Source organism: Pongo abelii, chromosome 1 (genome assembly GCF_028885655.2).
Source record: "Pongo abelii isolate AG06213 chromosome 1, NHGRI_mPonAbe1-v2.0_pri, whole genome shotgun sequence".
NCBI lineage: Eukaryota > Metazoa > Chordata > Mammalia > Primates > Hominidae > Pongo > Pongo abelii.
This window is the reverse complement of record NC_071985.2, coordinates 15,364,188-15,377,455: the sequence shown is the minus strand read 5'-3', so window position 1 is coordinate 15,377,455 and position 13,268 is coordinate 15,364,188. Positions and strand designations below refer to the sequence as shown.

General features: G+C 39.8%; 1 protein-coding gene across 1 annotated transcript in view; it reads left to right on the top strand.

Annotated features, from left to right (window-relative positions):
* Positions 1-10,311: 10,311 nt before the first annotated feature.
* SLC35F3 (solute carrier family 35 member F3) overlaps positions 10,312-13,268 on the top strand; it is a 414,885-nt gene continuing 411,928 nt past the window's right edge. The window contains exons 1-2 of the mRNA XM_024252542.3: positions 10,312-10,605; positions 11,004-11,233. Coding sequence (XP_024108310.1) covers positions 10,553-10,605; positions 11,004-11,233 — 283 coding nt within the window. The 5' untranslated portion in view covers positions 10,312-10,552. The remainder of the gene's footprint in view (positions 10,606-11,003; positions 11,234-13,268) is intronic.

Below are 13,268 nucleotides of genomic sequence, written 5' to 3'. Positions count from 1 at the left end.
GCACCCATAATGTCTACAGGTTATAATAAAATCAACTTACACCAAATTGTACCACACATGCACAGTTATTAAACAAACAGCATCTACTGGCAAGTGTTCAGAAAAATGTTTATATGGCCTGTTTCGTAGCTCACACAAAGGGCAGCATTCTGTTCTTATAGACCCTCTAACCACAAAAAAACATAAAAAGCTCACTCAGAAGCAACAATATTCTAGAGCAGGATTCTTTGCCCAGGCTGGAGTGCAGTGGCACGATGATCTAGGCTCACTGCAACCTCCGCCTCCCAGGTTCCAGTGATTCTCCTGCCTCAGCCTCCCAAGTAGCTGGGATTACAAGCACGCACCACCATGCCCAGCTAATTTTTGTATTTTTAGTAAAGACGGGTTTCTCCATAGTTGTCAGGCTGGTCTCAAACTCCTGACCTCAGGTGGTCCACCCACTTCAGCTTCCCAAAGTGCTGGAATTACAGGCATGAGCCACTGCATACTGCTCTACTACTCTTAGAGTTGGCATCAGGCAACTAAAATTATATAAATGTTGGCTGGAAAAACGATGGCAAATTTTGGGTACTATCCCTAAGAATAGAAGTTAAATCCTGGGTAACCTGATGGAGAGGGTCTCTGAAATATTGTATCCAATCCACATACCATGTACATCTGTAATTCCCCAAGGAAAACCCATTTCTTACACTTATAGATACCATTTAAAAAGCAAAATTTTCACCAGTGAGAGCCCACTTCTGATATTCACTGTGCCAAAATGCAAAGCATTAGGTGTTAATTGACATGTGGATAATAGAAGAACCTATGGTAGCTGTTCTGCAATGTGGCATTTATGGTATAACGCTGGCCGACCACAGCTGGTTGGAAGAGTAGTTTGCTGGCCTCAACTAGTGAATGCACACCTGGTATCACATGGTCCAAGCCAAAGTATTTAACTTAAGAGTTATAGCCATAAAGAGAACTGTCTGGAGAGGTGAGGGTACTGAGGGGTAAGGAGATAAAAGAGGTTCCCCTGTAGCACTTGGTGGGAGCAGCAGCAGTAATTGCAATGGCTGACAAAGTCCAGATCCAGAAACTTCCTGAGATGTTATGGAAATTGCTACATTTGACAAGTGGAAACGATATAGAAGTGACAATAATAATCATTGCAATATTTACTGAGCACTGAACTCAGGCTATGCACTGTGCTAACTTCTTAATTGTTCAATTCATTTAATCTTTATAATAACTATTTGAGATTGATGTGAAAAATGAGGATTGGAGGAGTTCAATACCTTTCCCAGTTTGTCCAGCTGGTGAGTGGAGAAGCCAGTATTTAAGCCATTGTATTTGATTCCAAACCCCAAGCTATTTACTTTTTAAAAGGGAGAGGAGAGTGATGTGGCTTAGCAACTGCACATGTAAAAATTAAACAGAGATTTTAGTCAACATGAAACTTGGGTATGAGTCAACAGTTTCATGTGGCTGTCAAAAAGCCAAAGTCAACCTTTAGCTGCACTGCTAATTATATTAGCTCAGATCTGTTGAGTACCGGGCATGTGCTAAGCACTTTACATGTATTAATTCATTGTATCTTTACAACAGTCTTACAAGCTCTTCCCTTTTATATTGATGAGGGAACTGATAGAAAGGTTAAAGACCTTACCCAGAGTTAGAGCAGCCTGAGAGAGAATGTGGTGATTAAATGGGGGAGAGGCCTATATTCTGGTTATGCTTGAATCTTACCCTTAGTTTACCCAACGTGATTTTAAAAGCAAGGGGAAGATTTTGAGCTAACAAAACTTTGGTCGTTGTTTACATTAGTGGTTGTCAAACATTAGTGCGCATAAAGTTTGTCTGGGGAATTCAGTGAAATTTTTTTTTTTATTATTATACTTTAGGTTTTAGGGTACATGTGTGCAATGTGCAGGTTAGTTACATATGTATACATGTGCCATGCTGGTGCACTGCACCCACTAACTCGTCATCTAGCATTAGGTATATCTCCCAATGCTATCCCTCCCCCCTCCCCCCACCCCACAACAGTCCCCAGAGTGTGATGATCCCCTTCCTGTGTCCATGTGTTCTCATTGTTCAATTCCCACCTATGAGTAAGAATATGCGATGTTTGGTTTTTTGTTCTTGCGGTATTTTACTGAGAATGATGATTTCCAATTTCATCCATGTCCCTACAAAGGACATGAACTCATCATTTTTTATGGCTGCATAGTATTCCATGGTGTATATGTGCCACATTTTCTTAATCCAGTCTATCATTGTTGGACATTTGGGTTGGTTCCAAGTCTTTGCGATTGTGAATACTGCCGCAATAAACATACGTGTGCATGTATCTTTATAGCAGCATGATTTATAGTCCTTTGGGTATATACCCAGTAATGGGATGGCTGGGCTGAATGGTATTTCTAGTTCTAGATCCCTGAGGAATCGCCACACTGACTTCCACAATGGTTGAACTAGTTTACAGTCCCACCAACAGTGTAAAAGTGTTCCTATTTCTCCACATCCTCTCCAGCACCTGTTGTTTCCTGACTTTTTAATGATTGCCATTCTAACTGGTGTGAGATGGTATCTCATGGTGGTTTTGATTTGCATTTCTCTGATGGCCAGTGATGGTGAGCATTTTTTCATGTGTTTTTTGGCTGCATAAATGTCTTCTTTTGAGGAGTGTCTGTTCATATCCTTCGCCCACTTTTTGATGGGGTTGTTTGTTTTTTTCTTGTAAATTTGTTGGAGTTCATTGTAGATCCAAAAAAGAGCCCGCATCACCAAGTCGATCCTAAGCCAAAAGAACAAAGCTGGAGGCATCACACTACCTGACTTCAAACTATACTACAAGGCTACAGTAACCAAAACAGCATGGTACTGGTACCAAAACAGAGATATAGATCAATGGAACAGAACAGAGCCCTCAGAAATAACGCCGCATATCTACAACTATCTTATCTTTGACAAACCTGAGAAAAACAAGCAACGGGGAAAGGATTCCCTATTTAATAAATGGTGCTGGGAAAACTTGCTAGCCATATGTAGAAAGCTGAAACTGGATCCCTTCCTTACACCGCATACAAAAATCAATTCAAGATGGATTAAAGACTTAAACATTAGACCTAAAACCATAAAAACCCTAGAAGAAAACCTAGGCATTACCATTCAGGACATAGGCATGGGCAAGGACTTCATGTCTAAAACACCAAAAGCAATGGCAACAAAAGACAAAATTGACAAATGGGATCTAATTAAACTAAAGAGCTTCTGCACAGCAAAAGAAACTACCATCAGAGTGAACAGGCAACCTACAAAATGGGAGAAAATTTTCGCAACCTACTCATCTGACAAAGGGCTAATATCCAGAATCTACAATGAATTCAGTGAAATTTACAACTCCTATGCCCACATTGAGAGGTGATGATTCAGAATTAGCATTTAAACAACTGTCATGAGTGATCTCATGTCAGGTTGTGCTCAATGATCCCCTAAGGATACTCTGAGAAACATTCGATGAGGTGTTCTTTGTAGTAGTTCAAGACTAGCTTAAGATGAAATACTTCAGGTATAAGGAAAAAAGGAGCCTTGTCCTACAGTCTCAGAAAAGGGATTAAAAGCTTTCTGGCACACGCGAAAGTGTGCATGCATTCACACACACACACAGAAAGAGAGAGAGAGAGCACCTTGTTTCTAAGGATCTCACAAAAAGAAGAGTCAAATTTATGTAGAATTATGAAGGATCTTATTTTTAATTTATACACCCAGGTATTACTTGTTACTTTTAAAATAATGGCTTTGTAGTTTTTATTATTATAACAGCTATACAATAACAATACAGCAAGTGAGAATAATATTTTATCCAAAAAATTACTGCCCAGAACAATGTCAAGATTTCTCCCTGTGCTTTCTTTATGAGTTTGATAGTATCAGGTCTTATGTTTAAGTCTTCAATCCATCTTGAGTTGATTTTTGTATATGGTTTGAAATAAGGGTCAAATGTCATTCTTCTGCATGTGGTTATCCAGTTTTCCCAATACCATTTATTAAAGAGACTTTTCTTTCCCCATTGTATGTTCTTAGCATCTTTGCCAAAGATCATTTGACTAAATGTGTGAATTTATCTCTGGGCTCTCACTTTTGTTCCATTAGGGTATAGGTCTGTTTCCATGGCAGTAACATGCTGTTTTGATTACTATAGCTTTGCAGTGCATTTTGAAATCATGTAGTGTGATGCTTCCACCTTCATTGTTTTTGCTCAAGATTGCTTTGACTATTCAGGGTCTTACATGGTTCCATACAAATTTCAAGATTGTTTTTCTATTTTTGTAAAAAAATGGCATTGGAATTTTGATAGGGATTGCATTGAATCTGTGGATAACTTGGGGTGCTATAGACATTTTAACAATACTAATCTTCCAATCCATGAACATGGGATATATTTCCATTTATTTGTGTCACCTTAAATTTCTTTCATCAATGTTTTAAAATCAATGAACAAATCTTTTACCTCTTTGGTTAAATTTACTCCTAAAATTTTAAATTTTTGGTAGCCGTTATAAATGGGATTTACTTCTTGAAATATTTTTTCAGATCTTTGTAGATAGTGTATAGTGTATAGTGTATAGGAAAGCAATTGATTTTTGTATTTTGATTTTGTATCCTGTAACTTTATTGAATTCATTAGTTCTAGCAGTTTTTTTTGGTTGGAGATTTTAGGGAGATATATATCACATATATATGATCTATTTTATGTATATATATATATATGAGATAATGTCATCTGCCAAAAAAAGACAATTTTATTTCATTCTTTCCAATTTGGATTTCTTTTATTTCTTTTCTTGTCCAGTTGATCTCACTAGGACTTCTAGTACTATATTGAATAAAAGTGATGAGAGTGACATCTTTGTCTTGTTCCAAACCTTATAGGAAACATTTTTAACTTTTCATCATTGAGTATAATGTTAGCTGTGGGTTTTTATACATGGATTTTATTATGTTGAGATATATTCCTTTTATGCCTAATTTGTTGAGAGCTTTTATCATGGAAGGATATTGAATTTTGTCAAGTGCTTTTTCTACATTTAATAAGATGATCATGTGGTTTTTTTATCCTTCACTCTATTGATGTGGTATATTACATTGATTTGTGTATATTAATCAATTCCTACATCCCAGGGATAAATCCCACTTGATCTTGGTGTATGATCCCTTTAATATGCTGTTGAATTTGGTTTGCCAGTATTTTGTTGAGGACTTTTGCATCTACGTTCATCAGGGATATTGGTCTATAGTTTTCCTTTTTTGTAGCCTTCTTCTCTGGCTTCAGTATTATGGTAAGCTGCCTTCTTCAGATAAATTGGAAAGTTTCCCTTCTCTTCAATTTTTTGGAAAAGTTTGAGAAGGATTGATATTAACTCATTCTTAAATGTTTTTTAGAATTCATCAGTGAAGCCATTAGGTCCTGGGCTTTTCTTTCTTGGGAGGATTTTAATTACTGGTTCAATCTTCTTACTAATTATAGGTCTATTCAAATTTTCTATGTCTTCATTAGTTAGTCTGGGTAGTTGCATGTTTCTAGGAATTTATCCATTTTTTTCTAGGTTATCCAGTTTGTTGGTGTATAGTTGTTCATAGTAGTTTCTTAAGATACTTCGTATTTCTGTGGTATCAGTTGCAATGTTTCCTTTTTCAGTTCTGATTTATTTGAGTCTTCTTTCTTTTTTCTAGTTTGTCTAGCTAAAGGTTTGTCAATTTTGCTTTTTTTAAAAAAAATTGACTCTTCACTTCACAATTTTTTTGATATGACCCCCGAAGCACACTCAACAAAAGCAAAAATAGATAAATACGGTTGCATCAAACTGAAAAGTTTCTGCACACCAAAGGAAATAATAAACAGAGTGAAGACACAACATAAGGAATGAAGGAAGATACTTGTAAACCATATATCTGATAAGAGGTTAATCACCAAAATACATAAGGAACACAAAAACTCAGTAGCAACAAAACAAATAACCCAATTAAAAAATGGACAAAAGACAGGAATAGACATTTCTCAAAAGAAGACACACAAATGGCCAACAAGTATATGAAAAAATGCTCAATGTCAATAATTATAAGAGAAATGCAAATTAAAATGACAATGAAATATCACCTTACACCTTTTAAAATGGCTTTCTTCAAAAAGACAAAAGAAAACAAGTATTGGTGAGGCTATGGAGAGAAGGGAACTCTTATAAACTGTTGGGGGGAATGTAAATTAATACAGCCATTATGGGAAAATGTATGCAGGTAACTGAGAAAACTAAAAATAGAACTACCATATGATCCAGCAAACCCATTTCTGGGAATATATCCACAGGAAATGAAATCAGTATATCAAAGAGATATCTGCACTCCTATGTTTATTGCAGCACTGTTCGCAATAGTCAAGTTATGAAATCATCCTAAGTGTCAATTGATGGATGAACAGATAAATAAAATATTATATATACACATATATTTATACAGACACATGCAATGAAATACTCTTCAGCCTCAAAAAGAAAAGACAATCCTGTCATTTGCAACAACATGGATAAGCCTGAAGGACATTGTGCTAAGTAAAGTAAGCCAGGTACGGAAAGACAAATACCACATGATCTCACTTACAAGTGGAACATTTTAAAAAGTTGAACTCATAGAAGCGGAGAGCAGAATGGTGATTGCTAAAAGCTATGACTATGGGGAGGAATGGGAAGATGTTGGTCAAAGTGTACAAGGTTTCAGTTAGACAGGGTGAATAAGATCTAGAGTTCTAACATACAGCATGGTGAGTATAGTTAACAATAATGTATGTATACTTGAAAACTGCTCACAGAGTAAATCTTACATGGTCTCTTAAAAAATATTAAGTATTTGGTGTGTCAGATATGATAATTAGTTTGGTTTAATCATTTTACTGTGTATCCATACATATATCAAAACATCATGTTTTACACTGTAAGCGTATATAATTTCTATTTGTCACTTAACCTTAATACAACTGGAAAATATTTTAGAAGAACATAGTGACATAGAAAAGCAGCATAATGAAATTTTTAAAATAGACTTTTTTTTAAGAATAATTTCAGGTTCACAGCAAATTTGAGGAGAAAGTACAGAAAGTTTTTAAATACCTTCCCCCTGTCACACACCCACAGCTTCTCTCCACCCACATCAACATCCTGCACCAGTGGTACATTTGTTACAAATAACGAACCAACATTGACACATCACTATCACCCAAAGTCTATAGTTTACATTAGGGTTAACTCTTAGGGTTGTGCATCCATTGAGTTTTGACAAATGTATAATGATATATATCTACCATTACAGTATTATACAAAATCAGTCCACTGCCCTAAAAATCCTCTGTGTTCTGCCTGTTCATCCCATCCTCTCCCCAACCGTTGGGAACCAATGATCTTTATACTATCTCCATAGTTTTGCCTCTCTCAGACTGGTTTCTTTCACTTAGCAATATGTTTTCAATTTCCTTCATGTCTTTTTGCAGCTTGATAGCTCATTTTATCACTGAATGGAGTATTCTTTTGTATGGATGTACCACAGTGTGTTTATTCATTCAGCTACTGAAGGACATCTTAGCAATTATGAAAAAAATTCCTATAAACATTTGTGTGCAGATTTTTGTGGGGACTTAAGTGTTGAACGCATCCAGGTAAATATCAAGGAGCATCACTGATGGGTTGCATGGTAACAGTATGCTTAATTTTGTAAGAAACTCAAACTGTCTACCAAAGTGCTGTACCATTTTGCATTCCCACCAGCAATGAATGAGAGACTTCTTGCTGTTCCACATCCTGCCAGCATTTGATGTTGTCAGTGTTTGGGATTTTATTCATTCTAGTAGGTGTATAGCAATACAACTTTTTTGTCTTAATTTGTGATTCCCTAATGATGTATGATGTGGAGCATCTTTTCATGTGCTGATTTACCATCTGTATATCATCTCTATTGATATGTTTGTTCAGCTATTTTGCCAATTTTTTAATTGGGATCATTTTCTTATTGTTGAGTTCTAATTATTCTTATTTTTTATAACAGTTCTTAATCATGTATATGATTTGACATACTTTCTAGTGGTCTGTAGCTTTTCTTCACATTGTTTTAACAGTGTCTTTTGCAGAGCAGAAGTTATTAATCTTAACGAAGTCCAATACCAATTTTTACTTTCATGGATCATGCCTTTGATGTTGTATCTAAAATGTCATTTACAAACCCAAGGTCACCTAGGTTTTCTCCTTTTTATCTTCTAAGAGTTTTACAGTTTTGCATTTTAGATTTAGGTCTATGATCTATTTTGAGTTCATTTTTGTGAAAGGTGTAAGGTCTGTATCTATGGATCCAGCTTCTTTTCTTTTTTTCTCTCTTTCTTTCTTTTTTTTTTTTGTGAGTGGATGTCTAGTTGTTCTAGCACCATTTGTTGAAAAGATGATCTTTTCTCCATTAGATTTCTTTTGCTCCTTTGTCAAAGATCACTTGACTCTATGTGTGGGTCTATCTTGGCCTCTCAATTCTGTTCCATTAATCTATTTGTCTGCTCTTTCACCAATACCACACTGTCTTGATTACTGTAACTATAGTAAGTCTTGAAGTTGGGCAATATCAGTCCTCAGACTTTGTTCTTCTCCTTTAATATTGTGTTGGCTATTATGGGTCTTTTGCCTTTTCATATAAACTTGAGAATCAGTTTGTGATATTCACCAAATAACTTCCTGGGATTCTGATTGGAATTACTTTGAATCTATAGATGAAGTTGGGAAGAACTGACATCTTAACAATATTAAATTTTTCCATCCATGAACATAAAATATCTATTTATTTAGTTCTTTGATTTCTTTCATCACAGTTTTGTAGTTTTTCTCATATATTGTACATATTTATTAGATTTGTACTTAAATATTTCATTTGAGTGGTGTGCTAATGTAAATAGTATTGTGGTTTTAATTTCAAATTCCCATTGTTCGTTGCTAGTATATAGAAAAGCAGTTGACTTTTGTACATTAATTTTGTATCCTTCAACCTTACCATAATTGCTTATTAGTAACAGGAGAGTTTGTGTTTTTTTTGTCAATTGAGATTTTTCTACATCAACAGTCGTGTCAGCTGCAAAGACAGTTTTCTTTTACCTTTTCCTTCACAATACGTATACTTTTAATTTCCTTTTCTTGTCTAATTTCATTAGCTGAGTCTTTCAGTATGATGCTGAAAAAGATTGCTGAGTAGAGACATACTTGCCCTGTTCCTTATTTTAACAAGAAAGCTTCTAGTTTCTCACCATTAAGCATGGTGTTAGCTGTACGCTTTTGTAAATGTTCTTTTTCAAGTTGAGAAAGTTCCCCTCTATTCATAGTTTGCTGCTACACAATATGATTTTAATATAAAAAAGCAGTACATAAAATAGTGTGTACAATTTCATTCCGATTTTTGTGACAACTGTATTTTGCATTGGAAAAAAAGCCTGGAAGAGAATACGTTTATAATTGAAAGTCGTTATTTTTGGCTGGATAATGGATATTTTCTTCTCCACATACTTCTATCTTTTCTAAATTTGCCCCGATGAAAAATAATATTATGAAAGGTGATTAGGTAGTCTGAAGAGAATGCCTTTCGGCCGTCGGGGGCAGTGGGGTGGTAAGGAAAAAGATGAGAAGCTTTTAAAATGGAAATCTATGAAGAGATAACTGATTTAGTAATTGCATCATCAGTGGGAAAGTAAGCTCTCTGAGGACCAGGTCTGACTGAGAGATCCCCACAGCGTAATAGATTAATACATTTTGTGTCTCAGCGTTGCCTATGAAACGCCATTTATTCACTTGGCATGCTGAGCATGGAACCAGGTTTCTTTCTTTCCAAGTAGTTTTGCTAATTTAGAGAAAGAGAGAGACAGATATATACATATATATAGAGAGAGAGAGAGAGAGAGAGTGAGAGAGAGAGAGAAAAAGTACTGAACTGGGAGCGGCAGGGTTTGAGTCAAAAGAGAAGGGTGGAGCAGCGCGTCCGGTGCCCCAAGGCTTCCAGGCGGAGCGCGGGCGCGAGGTGCGGGCTCCGGGGCGGAGCGCACGCCCTGGAGGCGGGAGGTGGGCAGCAGCGCCCCCGCCTGGCCCCTGTGCGCCCCGACCCGACGCCTCCCTGCCGGACCAGGTGCCTCGAGAGCTCACGGCTGGGAGGGCTCTCCCGGCCTCAGCGAGACTCACGCCTGCGGTGTGCTAGGGCGGCGGCGACGGTGACGGGCGTGGGGCGCGGCGCTGCCTCGGCTGCCGGGTCGTTGCGGCGAGCGCGCGGGCCGGCCTGGACTCACCGGGCTGAACCGCCGCGCCTGCATCGTGCCGCACGCCGCTGAGGCGCTCGGGGACAGACCGCGCGGGCGCGCACAAAGCGGCCCGGGGCTGCCGGCGCGGCGCAGACCCTCGGTGGGCAGCGCACCCCAGTCTTCCCCGGCTAGCGGCTGCAGGGAGCTCCGGCCCGCGGCCCCTCCGCCTCAAGTCTGGGAGCTGCCGGTCCCACTCTGTCTTTGCCTATGGGGATCCGAGAGTTTCCCAGCGGCGCACCCAGGGGCAAGAGCATCGCTGTGTGAGTAGCGCCCCGGGCGTGGGTGAGCGAGCTGGCGGGCGGGAGGCCGGAGCGCCGGGGTAGCCCTTTGCAGCTGGGACACTGGGCAGTCTGGGGCTCGGGGAAGGGCGGCGCGCGCGGCGGAGCTGCTCGGGAAGTTTCAGTCATTCTTTCCCTCGCCACTCGCCCCAACCCGCACTGCCCCGAGGCGCCCAGGATAGGGCACTGGGGACAGCTGCCCGGGGAAGTGGGTGAGTGGCGGCGGGAAGGGAGCAGCGCGGGCTCTGCCGCGGCGCTCGCCCCCGGAGGGCCCCGGCCGCGCTCTTGCTCTTGCCCTGGGATCTGCTCCTCACGAAACCCCTCCTCTCTGTCCATGCTCCCCCTGCCCACCCACCTGCCCGTGGCGCCTGCGACCTCAGTGGCATGAGGAGGTCACCGGACGTCAGCCCCCGGAGACTGTCCGACATCAGCCCCCAGCTCCGGCAGCTCAAGTACTTGGTGGTGGACGAGGCGATTAAGGAGGATCTGAAATGGTCGCGCTCCGTGGAGGATCTCACCAGCGGGCCCGTGGGGCTGACGTCCATCGAGGAGCGTATCCTGCGCATCACTGGCTACTATGGCTACCAGCCCTGGGCAGCGAGCTGCAAAAGTAAGACCCCCTCACGTCATTTTTCTCGTCCACTGGTCCGTCTTCTTACCATTGTCACAGCAGCCTCGGGGAGCGCACGCAGTGAGGCGTCCAGCCACCCCCTCCCGCCCTGCCTGCTGATACAGACCCAGGTTTGCAACTTCGAGGAAGAGGCCCGGAGACGGAGTTCTCCTGGACCTCTGAGGCTTTCTGATGCGTTCTCTTACACCCCTTCCTCTCCCACACACAGGATCTCTCTGTATCCTTATCACTCCACCGCCAAATATGGAGGACACTCCTATGTGGCAGACCGTGGGAAACATATCAGAAACTCAAAGTATCCCAGACAGTGTAGCTTCCCCGCGTATCTGAAAGTCTCACAGGGCCCTCGGTCAGGTCTCACCAGGCTCAGATGGAGATGCTGACTGACATAGCCAGGATTTTGACTCTTCCTTGCATCTCCTAGCCCTGATGATAGAGGACAATTCTTGGGGTCTTCATTTTAGATGCCATTCACGCCCTTCTCCCCTGGATTTTATCGGTCTTCAGTAAGGAGGTTCTATAGGGATCATTCTAGATAGTGATGTTGGTCCCCGCAAGATGAATGTTTGGTGTCAGGTGGAGAAGCTGAAATGTTTTTCTTTCCGTGGGTCCTAGCTAATGGCTTTGAGGATGCTGTGATCAATTAGACAGATATTATCTTATGTCACCAGGACTAATTAGGTGGACATTTCTTTTTCTCACTTTGTAAGAGAGAGGTTGATTATGATGAAATCCAGATATCTATAAATATAACCATAATTAGGTGGTCTCATCACTGTAGCTTGACATAAGAGATTGCCATTTGCCACCTCAGTCAGTATGAGAAATGGGCCTTGACGTCTTTCATTTGTAATAAAGACTAGATTAATAGCTTGTTGATTTTGAGGTTTTTTCGACCTTTTATTGCTTAAAATTGAAACCTTATTTATTGGTCTTTAAGGGGAAAACAGGCGTTTGTAATTTAATCATATTCATCACTAAAAAAAAGTCTATCTTTAGATTATTCCTAAAACCTTCGCGTCCAAGGCAAAGGTCAGTGGTATGCTAGCAGTTAGCTGGTTAGTTTTAAATTATTTGCAGTAAGAAACAGGATTCGAATGTTTTGTTTTCATGCAACTTGCTTTTAAAAGACTGTGTTTCATTGGGTATAAGCCTTTAAAAAAATTATCTGTATATCTTCCAATCTCTTGCCTCTGCTGCTAAAATCGTAGCTGATTACAAAAGGAAGACAAGGGGCCAAATTCTCTTTTTTGTTGAAAAACCCTGGGCGTGGGATAATAAAAATTAAACCCCATTGGAAACCATATTTCTTATGGGCATGGATAGAACGCTCAGTTTTTATTTCTGCTTTCTAAATTTCTATTAGAAAATAGCAATTTTCTATTCTTATTTCCATTTTCTGCTTCCTTAATAACAAAAGACAGTGGTATAAATGACGGCCTTCATAAAGTCATCTCTTTAGTGCTTGAAGTCATAAAAAGGTTTTATCTTTATAAATCTATTTGTGACTGGCCGTATATGCTTTGTGGAAGTTATCACCAAGGTTTGTGATTTGGGGGCTTGCCAGAGAGTTTACAGCAGTGATGACTGTTTGGTACAACATATTTTGTAATTAAGACAAGAGAAGGGCCGTGTGGAAATGGAGTCCCTTGCATCACTGGAGGTATTCTTAAATGCCTCTCTCTCAGGCTTCACTGGAAGAGTAAATAGTAGCAGGCAAGGCTACAGTGATCATTGAAATATGAATAAAATCAGCTCATTCCACTCTCTGTATTCCTGTGAGGATTCTTCTTTATTCCAAGGTATTTCCTTGTTACTATAACGCTTTAGGTGACAACTGACATTTTGGTGAATTAATTAGGTGTTATGTTTAAATTTAGAGAAGGTAATGTTTTATTAATGTATTAATGTAGCAAAAGAGGTTGTCTTTTTGGGTTTTTGTTTGTTTGTTTGTTTGTTTTTTGAGAGGGAGTCTCACTCTGTCACCCAGGCTGGAGTGTAGAGTGCAGTGGCA